This window comes from Silurus meridionalis, chromosome 15 (genome assembly GCF_014805685.1).
Source record: "Silurus meridionalis isolate SWU-2019-XX chromosome 15, ASM1480568v1, whole genome shotgun sequence".
Lineage (NCBI taxonomy): Eukaryota > Metazoa > Chordata > Actinopteri > Siluriformes > Siluridae > Silurus > Silurus meridionalis.
Window position 1 is genome coordinate 21,633,435 of NC_060898.1, and position 21,396 is coordinate 21,654,830.

General features: G+C 36.3%; 2 protein-coding genes and 1 long non-coding RNA gene across 3 annotated transcripts; 2 read left to right on the top strand and 1 right to left on the bottom strand.

Annotated features, from left to right (window-relative positions):
* Positions 1-132: 132 nt before the first annotated feature.
* On the bottom strand, positions 133-4,056 carry tlr22 (toll-like receptor 22). The gene is made up of 2 exons (XM_046867489.1): positions 4,013-4,056; positions 133-3,719 (listed from the first exon to the last, which is right to left on the bottom strand). Exon 2 carries the CDS (start codon positions 3,605-3,607, stop codon positions 734-736), a length of 2,874 nt encoding a protein of 957 aa, XP_046723445.1. The 5' UTR covers positions 3,608-3,719; positions 4,013-4,056; the 3' UTR covers positions 133-733.
* Positions 4,057-6,812: 2,756 nt separating this feature from the next.
* Positions 6,813-15,454, top strand: ddx52 (DEAD (Asp-Glu-Ala-Asp) box polypeptide 52). The gene is made up of 15 exons (XM_046867490.1): positions 6,813-6,962; positions 8,120-8,366; positions 8,449-8,591; positions 8,907-9,092; positions 9,673-9,816; positions 9,920-10,031; positions 10,125-10,197; positions 10,274-10,477; positions 10,728-10,818; positions 11,877-11,999; positions 13,127-13,277; positions 13,904-13,979; positions 14,085-14,156; positions 14,381-14,479; positions 15,322-15,454. Exons 1-15 carry the CDS (start codon positions 6,876-6,878, stop codon positions 15,389-15,391), a joined length of 1,878 nt encoding a protein of 625 aa, XP_046723446.1. The 5' UTR covers positions 6,813-6,875; the 3' UTR covers positions 15,392-15,454.
* Positions 15,455-16,107: 653 nt separating this feature from the next.
* On the top strand, positions 16,108-21,336 carry LOC124397595. The gene is made up of 4 exons (XR_006927939.1): positions 16,108-16,325; positions 18,295-18,372; positions 18,534-18,626; positions 19,574-21,336. It is a non-coding gene; the product is annotated as an uncharacterized LOC124397595 (long non-coding RNA).
* The last annotated feature ends 60 nt before the right edge of the window (positions 21,337-21,396 follow it).

Sequence of the window (21,396 nt, forward strand, 5' to 3'; positions counted from 1 at the left end):
TTGTATTTAAGTTTTTTTTTTTATAAATTCTCCTTTTTTATTCATTACTTATTATTAATTTATACATTACATATAAAAAAAACTGGTTTAAGACCACAATGGGTATTCACACAGTCACCAGTAAGGGGCACACTCAGTGTGTGTGTGTGTGTGTGTGTGTGTGTGTTTATTCTTCTAATGCTATATAACCGTCAGTGGCTTTTCTCATGACAGGATCGAGGTAAGTAAGATGGGACATGGGGTTACATGGGGTTTTCTGTACAATCAGAAGAAAAAGTCTTCAGGATTATTTATACGTATTTGAGTAATTCTGCTTTACATCTCCAACCCAGCTGTTGGATATTTTTCCATAAAAGCTCACAGCTCACCTCGGCTGTTCTCTATAAAGAGTATGAGGTCATAACAGTCTCCTGTGCATAGGGCAGGACTCCTGCTGGGGGTACAGAAGGGGACAAAGTGGAGACAGAAGCCACAGAAACGTGACGTTCAGCACTACTCTGAATAATGAGTACTAAGTCAGCACGTACTGTGCCCACTTTAGGTGCAAAGGTCAGATGTAGAGGAGCTGCTGACATGGTTCCTGTATTTTGTCACTGCTTTAATCACCATTCCTTTATATCTAAAACAATGAGACAGTGTTTGAAAATGGAAAGCAATGAAGTTAAATTTAATTCATGGAACAAAAAAATAAGACAATGCATAAATGATGAACTATAGAGTTTTCTTCAAAATGTTATCCCTCTTGTCCACTGAGAAGAGCTTTCTCCTCTTCTGGACCTTCTTTCGTTTCTAAAGCCATTCTGAGTTTCTGCCAGAAGACCCTCGTGTCTTCTCCACGTTTAGGCCATTTAAGATAAGTCTTCTTCTTTACCAGCTTACGTATCCGATAATACGGAGACAGCTGGTGGGTAGGAATGTCCTCCAGGAAAATGAGGATTAAGACATCTTTCTGCTCATCGAATAGTCTGAAGTTAGCCATCTGGATTTCTTTGGAACACCAAGTGCTCTTTAAATAATTATACGTGATCAAGCAAATGGTCTTACGGCTGCTGTATATTCCGTCCATTATGTTGTCTATGATGGATCTTCCTGGCTCAAAGTCCCTATGATGAAGACAAAGTCTCCAACCCTGCTCATCTTCCAAATTAGGGAGCAGCTCTTTTACAACCCAAGGTTCATCTTGGGCATTGTAGGAAATGAAGGCATCGTATGTGAATCCGTGTTGCTGTTTCTTTTTGCTGTCGTACAGGAAGGCGATGAATAGGTAGTACGCATATAAAACATGCCAGTGCAAGAACTGATAAACGAATGAGACCAGAAGGGTAAGCATCACAACGATTAAGCTGCACAGAAACATGATGAAGTCTAGGTTCACGTTACATGATTCTGTATTAAGGTCTAAAATACTTTTGCTTCTCAGTGACAGTGGGTAGCTGCAGGTATATGTGTTCAGGTAAATAACCTGAGTGTAGTTACTTTGCAGAGCCCAGTTAATAAAAAACCAATTGTTGCAGTCACAAGTGAAAGTGTTTTTCTTCAAGTCAAAGAATTTCAGCCGAGGGAGAGACTGAATCAACGTCTGGTTGATGACATCTAGGGTATTCTCAGATGCTCTCAAGACCGACAGCCTGGTGAGGTTTGCATTGATTAAGAAATTCAGAGAATGAATCTGAGATCTGGAGATGATAAGCTTGGATAGCTTTGGGATCGGATGGAAAACCTCTGCGGTTATGGATCCGTCGTCTGCGAACGCGTTCTTCGAGAGTTCCAGAAACCAGAGTTTCGGAGTGGATGTGAACGTATCAGGATGGAGATAATTCAGATTCATGCTTCCACCGTAAAACATTTTCAGTGAGGTTAAACCTTGAAGCAGGTTTGAGGGCATTTTTTCAATCCCTCGTCTTTGACTATGAATTGTCAAAATCTCCAGTGAACCTAAATTTCCAAAAGGGGGCATTTGTAGCACATCTTCAACAAAGGAAATGACGTTGCTGTATAGTTCTAGTGATTTAAGATTAGGCATTCCCGAGAACACTGCTGGGTCTCTTATAGTTTTGTCAGTGATCCTATTTGAGGAAAGCTTTAACTCAGTTAGATTCTGCAGTTCTGAAAATGCATATGCTTCAATCTCAAAGATCTGGTTGTCTCCAAGGTCGAGGGTCCTTAGATTAGACAAACCACTGAAGCTCTTTTTGTAAATTTTGCTTAACTTATTATAAGTCAATTGCAAAACCTTCAAAGAAGGAAGTTTGTTTTTAAAAGCCATGCCTAGTGTCAATATTTTATTCGACCCCAGCCTTAAATTTTCCAGATTATTCAAATCTTTGAATATGCATGGAGGAAGTTTGGAAATTGTGTTGCTGTACAAATACAGCGAAATCAATTGCGTCAAATTGGCAAAATCTGAACAGGTTAGCGTGCTAATCCTGTTTCTACTGAGGTCTAAAAATTCAAGCATCGGAAGATCCCGGAACGCATTTTCCACTTTGGTCAGTTTATTTATTTGTAGGTGGAGAACTCTCAGCTGTGTTAATTCTTTGAGTGCAGAAATCTGAGATATTTCGTTATCTCCAAAGTCCAGCTCTGTCAAGTTCGAGCATGGAGCGAGCATTTGAGCTGTCACATTGGAGATTTTGTTGCGCTGCAGACGAAGCACCTTGAGCCCAGGCAAGCATGCGTACTGTGTAAGAGTCTCTGCCTTTATCCATTTCAATTCACTTATTCTGAGTTTATTCAAGGAATCCCAGGAGGTGTTGTGAAGCACAGTGGTGATGCTCTCCTCAGGAATCTGCACTGCGGTCAAATTCAGTGCTGTTACTGAATTCAAAAAAGCCTTATCTGTAATATTCCATAGCATTCTCCTGTTTTGGCCACAATGCGATATATCAAGAAATGTTAGATTTGGGAATATGTTTTCACTTATTTCGAACTTGGTCAAGGGATTCTGTGAGAAAACTATTTTTTTCAGTGACAAGGCTGTCCTTGACAGGTCGGACGAGGTAAAAACGTCCAAGTTGTTTTTTCCGATGAACAGTTCCTCCAACCCGGCTGACAAAAGCACCGGTTTAACGTTTGCAATCTGTTGGAGGTTATTTTTCGAAAGGTTCAGCACCTTAATTTTCTGTAGACTGTCAAAAGCATACGTGTCGATGCTTTCAATTCGATTTCCATCAAGACGCAACACTTGCAGGTTGACCAGACCATTCAGTAGCCCCTCCGACACTCTTTTCAACTTATTGTTGGCCAGATTGAAGTTGATCAAGTTGGGAAAATGCTCAGCCGTACCTTCTTGTATCCATGAGACGTTGCTGTTAGATAGGTTGAGATATCTTAAGTTCCACAGGTCCTCGAAATCTTCAACTTTGATGTTTGAAATTAAGTTGAAGGAGATGTCTAGATATCTGACCTTCCTGGGTATGGGTGACGGAACTGTACGGAAGCCCATCTTGTAGCAAAAAACTTTCAGGTTCTGCATGGAATTCAGAGCACCAGAAACGGTACAGTTTGTTAATGAAAATGTACTCACTTCGAAAACCGAGATGCACATGCAGAGAAGAGCCAGTGACATGGATGCCTTTGAGCAGAGTTTTTTCAGATTTGAAGTCATTCTTAAATAAAATGGATCAGTCAATATCACATGACTTCCTCTTTCGCAAGAGCTGTGGCGCTCAATCACACCAATCCCTCAGATTTATTTCAGTGGGAAGAGATTTTACCTGCTTTAAAAAAGAAATCAAGTGTTGTACAAAGTTATACAAGAATAATAGTTGTTTTGTAAATCAGGTAGACATGCAAACACAGTTTTGTTTTGGCTTCACAGGATGAAGCTGACAAATGATCGGAAATATATCACAAAATGAAACCGTGTGCAAATGTTCAATTATTTATTTCGGAATAAAACAGATAATCTAATAATAATTCTGCTCTGAAAACATTTAGTTTAATAAGATTGTTTACTTTTTAAAATCTACAGTCTTAAAAATATCGCTTGTCATATGAAAAAATCACATACCTCTCATACAAAATTTTCATGCTTCTGACAACACGTGATTAACAATGAGGAAGTATGTAAAAACAGAAGTATGACGGATTTTACCAAAGACAGAAGTGACGTAGTCTGTTCTCATGCCTGATCATATTTTCAAACCGAAAATAAATATTCGGTATAGATCTTTAATAATATCACTAATTACACACACACACACACACACACACACACACACACACACACACACACACACTTTGGACAGCCACTTGAGGTTCTCTTAAAGATAACATGTGCATGGTGAGCTGTTTTCCTCGCTGAAGTGATCATTCAAGGTAGTTTTTTCAAGGTAACAATTTGTCTTGAAATGGACAAACAGGAGGAATCAGACACTCTTGCCAGACTCTTGAAAAATGATGGCAGATTGTGGTGGCCTGTATTTTTGAACCCCTGCAAGGAAGCTACCCATAGAGACCAACACATTCAATGAGGACTTGCTGCCATCTAGCAGTCCAAGAAGTAAGGTACATATTTTAGAAACACTGTGGATCTAGTTTTTTATCATTCACTGAACAGCTTTAATGGAAAAGCCTTAGTTTGCTATTTGCTCTAATAAAGAGGATTAGTCTCCAAAGGACCAATATATACATTTGAATTGGACGGAGACGCATCTCTATTTGTGGCACTTGTGGTCCAGCTAGTCATGGGTTGTAGCGAGACATTTCACAAGAGAGTAAAATGCAATCTAGCGAGTGAAATACTAAACTATATAATCCATTAAAATTATTTACACAATATGGCGCCCCCTATCGGTGTACATAAGTATAAATTATTTGTTGTCTAGCACATAAACCCAAAACATTATGCTACATCATAATGTATCGTAGTGCTACAGGTTCAGTGTCATTAATTAAATGTAGTTAATAAGCAAATACAATCATATAACGCAGAAAATATAATATTTTTTACTCAACTTCCTGCACAATGTTACACCAATAAACAATGATCTCAGTATTATAATCATTCAAGCTAGATTTTCTTTCAGTAAAATATTTAGAATTTCATGCAGCAAGACAATCTATAAACAATCCATAAAATTAATATAATCCTGTGATAACAAGTAATAACCTCTAAGAGTTAAGAGTTAATTTGTGACATATCTTGCCTACTTAATGTGCTTCAACCCATCAGATGTCTTGTGCAAAAGGAAGGTTACTTTAAGAAATGAAGGTCATAAATAAAAAGTCAAAAGTGAAGTCACCAAGGGCGCTAATTTGAAATCCCCATGAAAACCAAAAATGCAGAGAGAAAATGCACAAAGATGTATGGAAAACCCCAGGTTCATTTTATCAGTTAAATATCGAGGCTTCTGCTAGAAATGTATGCGAGTGGTGCAGCTGTGGCTGCAGTGAAAGGAGAATTGTAGCATTGTGTTCATTGGGTTTCTTGCTTTATTAATGCCATTCATTCTCACTGCATGTGATTCCTGTCTGTGATGCAGTGCTCTGTTAGACTGCAATTCTGTATAGTATTGATGGTCTCCATATCCATGGTGTCATAACGATGGTATTAAGAGATGGATTGATTCAGGCAGGACAGCACTGAAGGTCTAGGTGTGAAATGCATTGCCCTCTGGTGACAGATAGTTCATGAACTATTCGTTCATTTTGAACAAATCTTTAATGTGACTCAGAAGAACGAGTTGTCTCAAAGAGGGATTCATTCATTTTATAATGAGCAAGGCATCGTAAAATCTCTGTAGGTTATGTACAGGAAACATAATTGAGTAGTTCATCTCACGAGTCCTCTGGTCCAAGTTGTTTGTTCTTTTGTCACGTGACTTTTATAGACACTACATAATAGATCAGGGTTTTCTTGGTCCGAATCTTGACATGATTGAGACAATAATTATGGGAGTCATGTAACAAAAGAACTAATGACACGGACTAAAATATATGAGAGGTGAAGCTACTCATTCTGTTGATCATAATTTGTTTTTAGCTGCATTTTCAGATTTTTATTATTGGCCCTATAGGCAAAGTTTGTGTATGTAGACGTGTTGGTTATCTGCTTATAGTAAATGTAACATTTTATTTTCATTCTGATCAAAGGAACTAATGAATGAATGTACTCAATATAGATTTGTTTATTTTGATAAATGAGATTCAAAGAACCGAGTCCATAAAATCCTCCTCTCCACTGCTTCTACTTCACTACCCATCCTGAGACATCCTGGGGTTGCACCAGCTCCAGTTTTGTCCCACTATATGGAGATTATGGACCTTCAAAGAAGTAGATGCCGACTCAGCGAACACCCCGAACCATCTAGGGACGTACCAGCGTTATTTGTATTCAACTTTATGTAGAGTTTGGACATTGGACCTTTTTAAATGTTTAAAGGCTCTTGCATGGAGGAGTTGGTGTTGGACCTATGATCTAAAATGTTGAGCTATTTTATGAGTTGCTCAGTAGCTCCTAGTTCTGTAATCTTAAATGACTGTAAACGACTGTAGAAAGATCATTACTCATAATCTCACACTCTTGATAAAATGAACTCCGGAGTGATAAACCACAGTTTTAATAAGGGGGCAAACACTTTTTCACACAGGGCTATGTAGTTTTGGATTTTGTTTTCCCTCAATAATAAAAACCATTTAAAAACTGCACTTGTGTTATCTTTTACTAATATTTATATATATGATCTGAAACATTAAAGTGTGACAAACATGCAAAAAAAAAGAAGAAATCAGGAAGGGGGGCCAACACTTTTTCACACCACTGTAGTGATAGTGTGAACACCCGCTCAATCGATCGCCGAGCTGCTCACCATCGAAAGCTCTGTATTCGATTAGTAATCCTCTCCTCTACAGCTCTGTGCTCGACTCCAGTAATGGACTCTGTGGAGTTGTTCCGGAGGCTTGGTGCCGGCGCAAAGTTCGACTGGAAACGATTCGGCAGAGATGCGGAAAGGTTTAAGGTGATGCCTGGATATATTTTACAGAAGCGCTGGTATTTAACCGGTGTTTTTCCCCTTTTCTGTTAGCCAAGCCGTTTAGCCGCGGCTAATTAGCCCATGTGACTGCGTGGTGTTTACATGCCCACATGGCTAGCATGCTAACACAGCTGCACAGGGAGGAGTGAATCATAGGTTCTGCAGTTCATATGCAAAACGAATATCAGTTATATTTAGAAATATTGCTCAAATATTATGTTTATTCTCTCTCTCTCTCTCTCTCTCTCTCTCTCTCTCTTTGTGTATATAGCTATATCTATATTCAATTTAGTTTTATTTATATAGCACTTTTTTTTACATTTTTATAAGCAGCATTACAGACATAATAAAGAGGTAATAAAATTGGAATGTATATGTTACTGCCTATAAGTTTCTCTTTAATGAACAATCCAGTGGAGACTGTGGCAAGAAAAAATTCCAATGATGGCATTAGGAGGAAAACCTTGAGCGGAACCAGACACTAAAAGGCATCGAATGTCCATTCATTACAGTTTAATCAGTGTTGAGGTGTTTGGTGATAAGCGCTTAAATGCAGAAATCTTAATGCAAACTGTGGTCCTGAGCCTTTGTATCAGGCTGATATTAATTACAGTCCAAATCCATCCTCATGGTTTTTGAGTTGCTCAGTAGAGCAGATCCGAGGAGAAGAAAAAGGAACAGGAACACTGGCCACTGGGACCTCAGGAGAATGTTTAACTTGAGGTGGAGGAAGGAGAGTAGAGGGGTGACAGGGAGAGAGAAATAAGATGATCAGGTATTCTTATTGTTACATGAAAATTAAAGACACTATACAATATATATCAGTATCTATCTATCTATCTATCTATCTATCTATCTATCTATCTATCTATCCAGCAACAAGTCTAAAGCCTGTATAGATCTGAGCTGAGTTCTCATTTTATAAAGTCTTTATTTTTGTTTTAAATATATGGTTATAAATGAAAATTCTCAGACCTTAAATCCTCTTATTTCTATCTACCCAGGTTTATAGAAGGAAAAGGAACCTTAGTTTTCTTCTTCAGCTTCTCTGTGATACTCCTGTACATGCTCTTTACTGGCAGTAAAGTCTTCGTCTCAGATCTCTCAACCATCTCTCTCTTTTTCCTGCTTCTGTGAAACAGGTGGTGAGGTCTCAGAACAAAGAGATCTCAAAACCTTTGAATGAAATAAGTTTCTTTGGGAAAACCAGAGAGGAGCCAGGTGAAGAGTCCAGATGTGCTGCTGATGACGATGATGATGATGCTGATGCTGATGATGGTGATGATGGTGGTAAAGAACAGGAGTCGGAGGAAGATCAACCCCCTACTCTGGATGAACCCTTGAGCAAGCTGAAGAAAAAAAAGAAAGGGAACAAAAGAAAAACTCAGGGTAAAGACAAATTCGAACAGTTTCTTTATACTTTTATGAACGAAGTCATTAAAGTCCGCGCTCCTTTTTTATTAATGCACAGGTTCAGAAAATGAAAGCGATGATGATTCAGAGCAGACGGGGATACAGTGGATGTCTTCGCAAGACAAGACGGTGAAAAAACAGAAGAAGGCGGCTGCAGAAGGACCATCGATAAAGAGATTAAAGCAGCTTCACAAAGAGAAGGTTGGAGAAGAATCTAACGTTGTACTGTTCTCTGCAAGCTAAATATTTGTGAAAGGTTTTTCAATGCAAAACAGAAGTACTGTGTGTGTGTGTGTGTGTGTGTGTATGTATATATATGTGTGTGTGTGTGTGTATATATATATATATATATATATACACACACACACAAACAATGTACTTCTGTTTTGCTTTGAAAAACCTTATTTAGCTTGGACATATTTAGAATGGACATCTGCCTATGTTACAGAAATAAGTATCGCATTAACAATATTAACACTCAGAATCTCAAGCACGTGTTTTGTCTGAATGTCTCAGCTCAATCGGATCCGGCATCAGAACAGGATTAACGTGCACGGCACAGACGTCCCCGACCCTCTCGGCACGTTTGAAGAGCTACAACAGGAATATGAGCTGGATTCCCGAATCATTCAGAACATCAGAGCAGCGGGCTTTCAGACCCCTACGCCTATTCAGATGCAGTCCATCCCTCTGATGATGCACGTAAGTCAGCGTCAGCATCTTCTGTATGCACTGGATGGGTCTTGAGGCAGAGTGACTTATATTTTATTGTATTTAACACGCATTAATTAACGTTCACATGTTGAGGTTTATCGATTATAGTCTATAAAAATAGACAAGCGAAAGTTTTTTCTATTTTAGGATTAATGATAGTAAGGGAGGGTATAATAATAGTAGCTGTGCAGACAGGAACTGCTTGCTGGCAGAGCCAGTAGTAAAAATAAGAAGGTACATTTCTTACATTTAATGTACCTTCAGATACATTACATCAGATACATTTCATTATATAAAATTCTGCACTTTGGTTGATATCCACAAATGTTGCTGCTATTATGCTGCTTTAATGCTTGAAGGCATCTGAATGAATTTTTGGAATCAATGATAAATATGGTTAATTTGGGAATTCGTAACCGGAAAACGATCTTATGATTGTAAGTGACAAAACGCTGGACAAGTGTAAAAAAAATAGTAATAGTAGTAGTTTTTAGAAAGCTTGGAGAGATTTTCCATTTTATACACTAAACTGTACTTTTTACATTTTTGCTATTTTTGTACTTCTCAGCGACGAGAAATCCTGGCGTGTGCTCCTACAGGATCGGGTAAAACCATAGCCTTTTGCCTGCCCGTCCTGGCACATCTCCAACAGCCGCTCAACAAGGGTTTCCGAGCGCTCATCGTAGCACCTACAAGAGAGCTGGCCAGCCAGGTGAAACCTCGACACATCAGAACAGTCATAACGTACTGTATATAAAACCTCCCATGTGAATGCAAGATCGAATATAAACCTCTCCCCATTTGATCGATTGTAGACACACAGAGAGCTGCTGAAGCTGTCTGAGGGTCTGGGCTTCAGGGTTCACATGATTAACAAAGGAGGGGATGCAGCCAAAAAATACGGACCAAAGTCGGCCAAGAAGTTCGGTAATTGAATTTTGAATTGGGTTTTTACTTTTCTTTCTTTCATTCATTTTAAAGCTTGAACGAGTAAATATCATTTTGATTTTCCTTTCTCAGACATCCTGGTGACGACACCAAACAGGCTGATCTACCTTCTCAACCAGGACCCTCCAGCTGTTGATCTGAGCAGGTCAGCTTACTTCAGATCTTTCTCAATCCAGACCAACGTAGAGTATCTAGTAATTATGATCTGTGCTCTGTCGCAGTGTGGAGTGGTTGGTAGTGGACGAGTCCGATAAGCTGTTTGAGGACGGTAAGACCGGTTTCAGGGAGCAGCTGGCCACCATCTTCCTGGCCTGCTCCTCTCCTAAAGTACGCCGTGCTCTCTTCAGTGCCACGTTCACCACGGAGGTTGAGCAGTGGTGCAAACTCAACCTGGACAATCTTGTGTGTGTGAACATCGGACCGAGGTATAAAAGATGTTTGCGTCTCTTTTCATTTATAAAGACTGGATTGTTTGAGTTAACGTTTTCTCATCTTCTCAAAGGATAAACAGACGTTGTGTTGTGCATGTCGCCTATCTTTATACAGAAATTTCCAGATTTATAACCAACACGGGAATCTGGGAGGAACTATAGAATTCTGACATATTCTTTGACATATAATTTCAAGGCCCAGGCTTATCGATGTTACTTATAAACGTCTTGTTTTTGTCCACAGGAACTCTGCAGCTGAAACGGTAGAGCAGGAGCTGCTGTTTGTTGGTGCAGAAAACGGCAAGCTGCTGGCTTTAAGGGACCTGATAAAGAAGGTGGGTGAGAAATTGGATGTTATAAAAAGCCACAGATGGAGAAGTAAATACATCTTACCGTAAAGCATGGCATCACATACCTAACCATGTAGAGTACAACATGCAGTGAAAAAGGATTGAAAACCAAATAAACAGAAAAAAAGAAATCGAGAAATAAAGAATTCACAATGTGGTCAAATCACATATTGTTGCAGCAAAATAATTAATAAAAAAAGAGAAGCTGAAAAAGAAATATATAGTGATAAAAATAGAAATCGCAATAGAATAGAAAATGGTTATAGCTAAAGAAAAAATAATAGAATTTAAAGAATAAAAATAGTAGTCGCAATAATATAGAATAGAATACGGTTGCATTGAAATGAATTGGATTTTGAAGAATAAAATTGGAGAAATTACAATAGAATGCACAATATGATAAAATAGAATTATAAAAAATATAAATAGAAGAGAGGAAGAAAAATAGTTGCGATATACTTCAATAGAATATGATTGCAGTGAAATAAAATGAAATGTGAAGAATAATTAAAAAAATTGGAATAAAAATATATTTCACAATATAATCAAATAGAATGTTTTTGTAGTGAAAGAAAAAAATTGTAGTGATTTAAAGAATAAAAATGGGATATACGACATGAAATAAAATAGAATGTGGTCGCATGGGAAATGTAAAAAATATTAAAAATTAAAATATAAGTTGCAATATAATATAATAAAATATGGTTGCATTGAAATAAAATCGATTTTGAAAAAAATAAAAAATTGAAATAGAATTCAGGATTTAGTAATTTAGAGTATGGAAACTTGTCCTTGACTGGTTTCTGTTTCAGGGATAAAGTACAGCAAATGGGCAGAATTTTGTAAAAGCTTTGTAGAATGAATACTGCATTAGGTTAGGAATTATAATGCCAGATCTGGGTTTTGATTTGTGATTTTATTAAAACTATAAGAAATAAAAGGCAGCCTCTGTGATTTTCAGGTGTTTGTCACTGAGATGAAAGAATTTGTCATGTATGCTATAGACTAGCTTTCTCATGCATCTTCTCAACTCTTCAATACAGGGGTTTATGCCTCCTGTGTTGGTGTTTGTACAGTCTATAACACGAGCTCGGGAGTTGTTTCATGAGCTGGTGTACGAGGGCATCAATGTGGACGTGATTCATGCTGAGCGTACACAACAGCAGGTACGTGAAAGGCAGAAGAGAGTGATGCAAAAATTAAAAACACATTATTGTAGGAAACGCCGTTGATGTAGATAAAGAGCAACATCAGCATGAAAGACCTTGATCTATATCTATATTTTTAGCCCATGCTGGAAATGGTGTGAAATGAAAGCAGATGATGTGGTTATTCCTCCAAGCAAAGTGTTTGTCAAACTGTGCACACAAAAGGATCAAAAACCTGTTCCTAGTAAGGATTATTAACAATCCACTGAACTAAGTGCGCTTCTCCAATTCTCATGCATATAAGTTCCTTACTGGTTTTTCTGTTTTTGTCGCAAACGATTTCCCTTCTGCTTTCGGCTTATTGTGGCATATCTGGCTTTGCATATTATTCCAGGTGCATCCTCTCACACTGAGAACCAAAGCTCTTTTTTTGGTTCTGTAATGTGTAAAAAAAATTTCCTGTATGTAAAGAATGTTTTCGCTTTTTGGAGTCTACTTGTACAAAAGATTTTATATATATATATATATATATATATATATATATATACACACACACACACACACACACACAATTGTAACTTCGATTGTGTTTATATGCACACAGGACTGAAGAAACATCATTTTTGGGACCAGTAAGATCACATCCTTTGGTGCAAGTGTTTTTTTCAGATAACGTTTAGTGGAAGAATGCTGAATCATTCTGCATCGAAAAATTTATCAGCACAGTGTGACTCAATGGAAACTAAATGTCATGTGAAAGTGTCCAAATGAATAAAACGGCACTAAATTTAATGCGACTGCGTGGGGGATTTGCCATTTTTATTACATTTATTTGTAGGACACATGCAATATATTCATGTACTTTACTTGTCTTAAATCATATAAATTTCAGATTCAAGACTGAAATAAATGTACAACTATATTAAAGCATTACAGTTTAGAGATTGGAGGTGTCTTTATGTGGGTAGAAGGAGCTTAAAAGCAATAGCTGCATCATAAGACCATAAGGGAATGCCTTAGAATTAGAATTGTAGCGTTTATTGCCTAAACCCAGATTTTCCTTTGTATCTGACAGACTTCTGCATTCTTCATAGTACATGTTCATTTCTGTAACTGTTAAAGTGTTTTGTTCTGTTTGTGATCAGAGAGATAACGTGGTGAGCTGTTTTCGTTCCGGGAAGATCTGGGTGCTCATCTGTACGGCGCTCATGGCCCGAGGGATCGACTTCAAAGGCGTGAATCTGGTCATAAATTACGACTTTCCTACGAGTGCTGTGGAATATATCCACCGTATAGGTTAGCTTTTTCTGCTCTTTTTTTTTCCCTGCTCATCTATGCAGATGTGTGGAAAAGTTTGCAACCCCCGTGCTTAAGGGAAACTTCAACATAGAGTGTCAGTAAGGGACTGAGGCACCAGAACATCTTCACCGTCCCGATATGATCGTACGCTCTTTAGAATAGAAACACTCCAGTGTAGGTAAAAGGTAATCAGTTTGAAGAACTTTGAAATTTCCTCTTCCTCATCCCAATGTACAAACAGAAGAATTCGGAAATTATTGTAATGATTGTTTTCAAAATAAACAACAATGCAAAACAAAATGTAAACTACTTGTTTAGCTATTATTTTGCTTGTAGGGACTCAAACAACATAATATTGTATACATATTTGCCATAATAATCAGGGTTTAAAAGCTCTTCAAAGAGGTTAAAGGTGGTTATAAAAGCTAATAACATCAGCTATTAGTGAATACATTTAAAAATGAACATTTCTAAAATTAAATATGTATTTCCATTATTTGGTCCAATTGCACTTGACTATATAACATGGTTTGTGGAAAAAATTTAGTTGCAATGTTCTGGATGCAAAAATTAATTAAAATAACTATTTATGCCTCTGTGGGATCTCGTCTCTCTCTCTCCAGGTCGTACAGGAAGAGCAGGTCATAAAGGGAAAGCCGTTACATTTTTTACCGAAGCCGACAAACGGCTCCTGCGCAGGTATCAGTGAGAGATGATTCATTTCTCATAATTGAAAAGTCTGACAAATAGTCTGGTTATTTTCTACGAATATTTACCACAATTTTTATGACTATTTCTCCTCAGCATTGCAACAGTAATAAAACAAGCTGGATGTCCTGTTCCTGATTACATGATTGGATTCAAGAAATTAAAAAGGTATGTTTGTGATTATTAGGATTTGATCAAATTCCTGTTTAATCCTGTACTACTTATTTTAAATATGCCCCTGTAAAAGTTAGTCTTTTTTTTTTCCTCGATTTTCCTGTTTAGAAAAAAAACCCTCAATATTTCTATATGATCGTTTAGTAAAGATTTTTTTGACTATCAACAGCAAATATATTTGCATGTGGGATGTTTAAAGATTTTTTCTTTCTCCACAGCAAAGTGAAGCGCCATCTTGAGAAGAAACCCCCAAGGAGGTCAACGATTAGCACAACGCCTCGTTTTCTCATGCAAAGGAATCCTGCCAAAGTAAATAGGTAGTGGTCTAAGTGTTTCCTCAATTTTCCTCATTTTTCAGGAATTTCTTAGTATATGCAGTTGAAATTGAGCTCAGGATTCTGATCCCTGAGATGTGTCTTCATGGAGGTCCACAAAAATCAAGCCAAGAGGAGTTCTCTGTGAATCCTCAGGAATGTCCAATCACCTGGCCCATTCCCATTACCCGTCCTGTACCTCATTAGCTTGGTGTAGACACTCAGAGCCTTAGATTGGGATGAGGATTCACCTTCTATGCAGACCATGAGCCACTCTGACATGCAGGGTGAAGATCTTACTCCAAAGCTGTAGGGTCATACCCAATAATATAAAACTTTCCTTAGGTGTTTGCAAAAGATATCAAATACACTTTTGTAGTATTTGTCTGTCTGTTTGTCTTTCTAATGTAATATCATTAAGCCAAAGCTGTGGGTTGAACTTGTTTCATTTAGAAGGATGTTTGGAACAAGATGAATAAAATAGATTAAAATCTTGGGAAAAAATTGGAAAACACTGAGGGCAGGTTGGAATTTTAGATAGGAAATCTTTACTAAAGAATAAGGCACTGAGTAAAAGCAACTTTGTTTTGCCAGACTTTATCTGATTGTCTGATACAGTCAGATAAAATCTCCCTGTTCTGAAAGTCCTTCATCAGTATGAAATGAGTACTCAGTTATAACATGTACAGATGAGAGCTTTGATGACTCAAACAGAAACAGGATGTAATTTAGTTGTGAGTTAAAAATCCCCATGTTTGCTTTACTCTATACTTTAAATGTGTTTAAACAGTAAATGTCATAAAGTTTGAGTCCTCTATCATATTTTTGTTTTTTTTGTTTTACAGGAAAAAGGGAAAACCTGAGGCAAGAGCAAATGGAGGTGAAACAGATGAGTGTAAAAAAAAAAATAGCTGAGAGTTTGATCAAATAAAACATTGTAAAGAAATTGTCTAATAAAACCATTTCGTCTTTCGAGTATTTGTTGTGTTTCTCTTTTTTTTTATGTTACAAAAAAATTCATATTCAAAAGAGACAACAGAAATTGATTTTTAAAATTTTTTTTTAATGATCTGAGACAATCTTTACTGTAGGGACTTACTGCAAAATATGTGAATGATGATAACGGAGAAGGATTATTAAAAAAAGTATTAGATATGTCAAAATCTTATATCAAACCTTGTCATACTTGAAATAAATAAATAAAATTCTTTATCCCTGTAATTGTTTCCTTGGTTTACTGATTCATATTTTGCAACCTGCTCACTCCCTTATAATCATCAAACTAATAACTTTTAAATTGGTTTTAAGTTTTAAATGACTGGAGAGCTTTAGTATAAAACGCATGCTTTTACTTCCTATGTAATTCTATTTTATGATTTGTTTTATTTTATTTATATTATTCCTACCTATGTTTCTGAAGCTGTTTTATCGTATGTGCTTGATCTTTATGATAAACAAAAAAAACCCAAAAAACCCACAGAGTAAGACACATGAGTCTCAAAATAAACCACAATGCAAAACAAGTTTTCGGTTGAAAGTTTCATTATGAACAATATATCTTGATTCTTTATAAGGGGGTGGGGTTTACACATGCAACACGCACTTAAATAACCCAACCCTCCAACCTTTTATTTCACCCATACACCCAGAGTGATATAAAATGATTTGGAAATTGATTTTTAAAACTTTTGACTTGGTACTTCTCCCAGACAGGGGAACTGATTTTAAAATGATTTTTATTATCAAAAAAGCTTAAAAATGGGGGAATCTGCAGTTGCTGATTGGAGTTCAAGGATTATATCAATCAATTCTGCTGCGGCGGCCAGGATGATACCCAACAAAATGATAGGTAAAATATTTTTTCAATATTAATACAAAAGATTTGTATTCAATATTAATACATGAACAGTTTAAAGTTAACTGATGTAAAAGTAGATTTAACCAAAATACTTCTGATCAATGTGATAATATCCAAACATTCATACTAGTAATTAATTAATATTATATTTAATTATTTATAATTTCTTGGTGATTAATAATAATTAATTCTCAGCCTAAAATATTGAAAAAAACTTTTACTATTTTAGTGACTTTCGGACCTTGTTTTTGTTTGTTTGGTGATCGAGTTCGTAATATCTCATGAAAAAAATCATCATTGCATAAGAATGACTTTTCAGTATGTTTTTGCGGTCACATCATGGTTTAGTTTATTTCTGTGTGCGTTTTAAAGCTGATGTATGTATGAACAGATGTCAAAAACCGGATGTTTGTCAAACTTCTGAAATATAACTGAAGTGTGTTATCAGTCAGCGTGCAAGTTTCATATGCGTATAGGTTATGAACCCCCCAATTTTGTATTTTTTTTTAGATTAGTTCCCCCCAACCTGCTCATGACAGGCATCTGTAAGCCTCAGACTAACAATTAAAAAGATTCAAAATGTGCTGTGGAAAGAAGTTTGTCTCCTGGACAATGTTCATGAACTGGTATTAAATGAATTCTGTAAATATGACTACAATGTAATTGTAAGTTTGAGTTAAACATCTTAAATATGTTGTGGATGGATGCAGTAAAATTTTCTCACAACAACACAAACCTGTTCCAGCATTTCAATACTCCTATGCATAAAGTCAGCTCCATGAAGATAAGATTTACATGGGTTTCAGTAGAAAATCTTGAGTTTCCTGCTATAGAGCACTGACCTGAACCCTACTAAACAGCTTTGGGATGAATTTCAACACTGACTGCACCCCAGGCCTCCTCACCTCACCTACTTCAGTACCTGACTTTACTAACACCCTTGTGGCTGAATGAGCACAAATCTCCATGAACACGCTTTAAAATCTAGTGAAACATCTCAGAAGAGTGGCGGTTAAATATAAGCGCAAATGTGGAATAAATGTAAAAAGCGACGTTCAAAAAACACAAATGAAGATTCTGATAATCTGTAAACTTTTGTCCATGTATTGTAGATATATTCGTTACAGTCATTATAACATATACTGTTTTTAAAATCTGACGTAATACGTTAACAGTCAGCTCTGCATACGTCGTGTGTTTTGTACGCCATTTTCTGTTTCTCTGCAAACTGCTGGTCAGCTAAGAACATGGTAAGCTATCGAATACAGATTTTATTATGCTTATATAAAGTGTGTACCTCACATTCAATGTGAAAAAAAAATCAAAACAATTCGAAATCAAGGCCTATTTTAGTACCTAACATTCGCAACCATTTTTGTAGCAGCTTTGATAGGACGGCGTTTATCAGTCGATCGGCTTTAGCTTTGGCTAAATCACCGACTTCCTGCTTCGTAAAATAGCCAATAAACCTCAACCTAAATTTTTGTGAATATTAAGTACCAAAGAACTAATAAGTCCTGAAAACTTTCTTTAACGAACAGTAAATCAAGTGAAAAAAACCCAAAACAATAAAAGCACAGTGTAAATTTGAGTTGTTTATGTTAAATGCTATGCTAACAATTCTACGTTAGCATCGGAGGCATTTGCTAGCATAGCATGTTTTGCATCATAGCCCTTGTTTACAATAAATAAAGTAAAAACAATAGATGTTAGCCATCATAATGAACCGTTATTTATTGAACTATAAATAACTTTTATATATCTTTATCTATTGTACATGTTCTGTAGGATCAACATGTAACTGCAAACATCTGAACAAACGTCACCCAAAATAAAGATAGTTGAGATGTGAATTCATTGATATTACTGATTAATGAGACAAAATAATGTAAATAATGAGAATAATGATGAATATTTAAACTAATGTGATCTGCTGCTAATGATTATAATGATGATTTAGGGGTCGTGTTTATCTGGAAGAAGCAGGAAAGAGAGCGATCTTGTGCACTCGTCTTCAGATGAACCTGAAGAGAAGAAGGTAATCATTCATCAGCTTTCCGAAGTTTTCCACAGAGTCTATTAGTTAATAATGTCCTTGTTCAGTTCATAGATTTTATTCATCATTAACAAACTGATTCTGATTTAATCCCACATGGGAATTTAAACATATTTCTTTCTTCTTTCCTCCATGTTTAATAGATTTCGGTGCAGTGTGTAGACGACCCGGTGCCTTTAAAGCCCATGGTGTATTATGATGATGATGAGATCTTCAGAATGATGCATCAGTCACCAGTGAGTTTCTTTCTATAATCTCTACTTTCTTAAAACTAAATAAATCTGCCTCTCATTTCTCTCTCTCTCTCTCTCTCTCTCTCTCTCTCTCTCTCTCTCTCTCTCTATTTCTCTCTTTCTCTCTCTCTCTCTCTATTTCTCTCTCTCTCTATTTCTCTCTCTCTCTATTTCTCTCTTTCTCTCTCTCTCTGTTTCTCTCTCTCTCTGTTTCTCTCTCTCTCTCTCTCTCTCTCTCTCTCTCTCTCTCCTTCTCTGTTTCTCTCTCTCTCTCTCTCTCTCTCTCTCTCTCTCTCTCTCTCTCTCTCTCTCTCTCTCTCTCTCTCTGTTTCTCTCTCTCTCTCTCTCTCTCTCTCTCTGTTTCTCTCTCTCTCTCTCTCTCTCTCTCTCTCTCTCTCTCTCTGTTTCTCTCTCTCTCTCTCTTTCTCTCTCTCTCTCTCTCTCTCTCTCTCTCTCTCTCTCTCTCTCTCTCTCTCTCCCTTTTCTTTGGTTTATAATGTTCTTGTTAACTTATTCCAACAAGTTAAAAGTTTTACTAATAAGTTTTAACAGCATATATATATATATATATATATATATATATATATATATATATATATATATATATATATATATACTACATACACATGCATTTGGAAGTATTCAGACTCTCAAGACAAATACATTATCTATCTATCTATCTATCTATCTATCTATCTATCTATCTATCTATCTATCTATCTATCTATCTATCTATCTATCTATCTATCTATCTATCTATCTATCTATATGATAACTAAAAAATCTAACAGCATTAAAGCAAATAACACTGTTTTATTCCTACGTATAGAAATTGTAACTCTTCTCCATAATGTTGTTATCTGTTGGAATAAACATGTTTGATGTGTTTAGTGGGATTGTGTTAGTTGGCGTAAACGTGTCTGTATTGACTTTAATTGTTTTTTATTCAGGTGGACGCTGGAGGAGACGACTGAATTTGCAGTTCTGAATATATTAAAAACTTAAAATGTGATCATGTGTTCATGTAGTCTTTAGACTGGTTGAAACAAACGAACATACAAACCTACAAGGCCTCATCAATGGCATCATCAATGATAAAAAAATGATATTGAAATTCCCAACATGTCTGTTAGGAGCGCCCTCTTGTGGCTGGTGGTGATATCGTTAAGTATATTTAATTACTTGTACTTTTATTACATAAATTAAATCAATCATTGTATAACATGCTAATAAATATGTCATACATTAAAGCACATAGAGGGGACTTCAACAAGAGAAAGTAGAAGCATTTAAACTTAAAAAAGGGGGATTTATTTTACAGAATACTTTATTAATAACTCTTTTAAACAAGTTTACTAGAGAGAGCACGCATGTAGGACGTTTTGGAGACAAGGTGAAGGGAGGATTGAGATAGTTTGGACATGTGCAGAGAAGGGAAATTTGGTATATTTCGGGCTAAGAGCAAAAGAGGAAGACCAAGAAGGAGGTTTATGGATGTGGTGAGGGAAGACATGCAGGTAGTTGGTTTTAAAGAGGCAGATGTAGAGAAAAGGGGGGTATGGAGACGGATGATCCATAATGAGAGAAGCCAGAAGAAGAAGAAGAAGAAAAAGAAGAGGACTTTATGAATAACTTTGGGAATTTTTCCTGGGCTAGCAGCAGTTGCTCAGATAATAAACTAATTGTTTACTAAGGTAGTTAGCTTCAAGGTTACACAACATACATTTTTAGTGTGATTGTTTGCTTTCAATTGTTTGTTTACCATTATTGTACATTTGATTTGATAATCAGTACCTTTTCAACTTGAAATAAACAACAACAACAACAACATGGATTTGCTGGTAGAGAAAAGCAGAACACTTTTGACAAAACAATTGTGAACGTGTAGTTTTGGGCTGTAGTTTGTCTCTGCAGGTTCTTCTTCTCTACAGTGTTTACACTCAACACTTTATACACTTTTGTTTCTTGCATTTGGAGTAACGTGACTTTGTAGTTTGGTAAATCATGTCTTATGTCTTTTTTCCTTATGTCCTTAAATTATGTCATAAGCTGAGTAAGAATTTCACTGTATGGTGTAGACTTAACAATAAACCCTTGAATCTTCATTTTCAGAACATGCATATACAGTTATAAAGAGCCTGTTGGGCATCTGTAAAATAAATTGTTTAATAATTAAATAATTGTATAATAATATCATTGTAATCTTATAATATTTTGACTAATTATAAACTTTTAAAATAAACTTGTTATAAATGTATAGCAGTTGAATTCGGGACACAATCTGATCAAATTAAGTGCCAACCGCGCCCTCTTGTGGCCATATGTAATTAAAAAAGTTTCATATATTTTATTTGCCACAAGAGAGCGCTGTTATCACTTAATTTAATTAGGTTAATTGCACAAACGTTAAATTAAAAGTACTCAATAAGATTTTCAGGATTTAAAATGGTTCCCAGGATAGAGAGTCTTGAAGCGACCATTAGTAAATCATGTTATTTTTTAAAAATTATGATCACCATTATTGTATTTAACTGGAAAGTGTGTAGGCATTTGAAGATAATGGTGGCAGACCAGGGAATAATTGGGAAAAAAAGAGCAGTACACAGAGAGCAGAAGAAGGTATATAAAGCCTGTGTTGACTGTTTTTGGGTGTTTTGATGGAATTGCCTGGATTTATTTCTGCTAAATAAAGGCTTCTTCTTTGACACCACAACCCTGGACAGTCTCCATCACTTCATCTAACTCACTCCAGAATTGTTCTTTCTCCTCCATC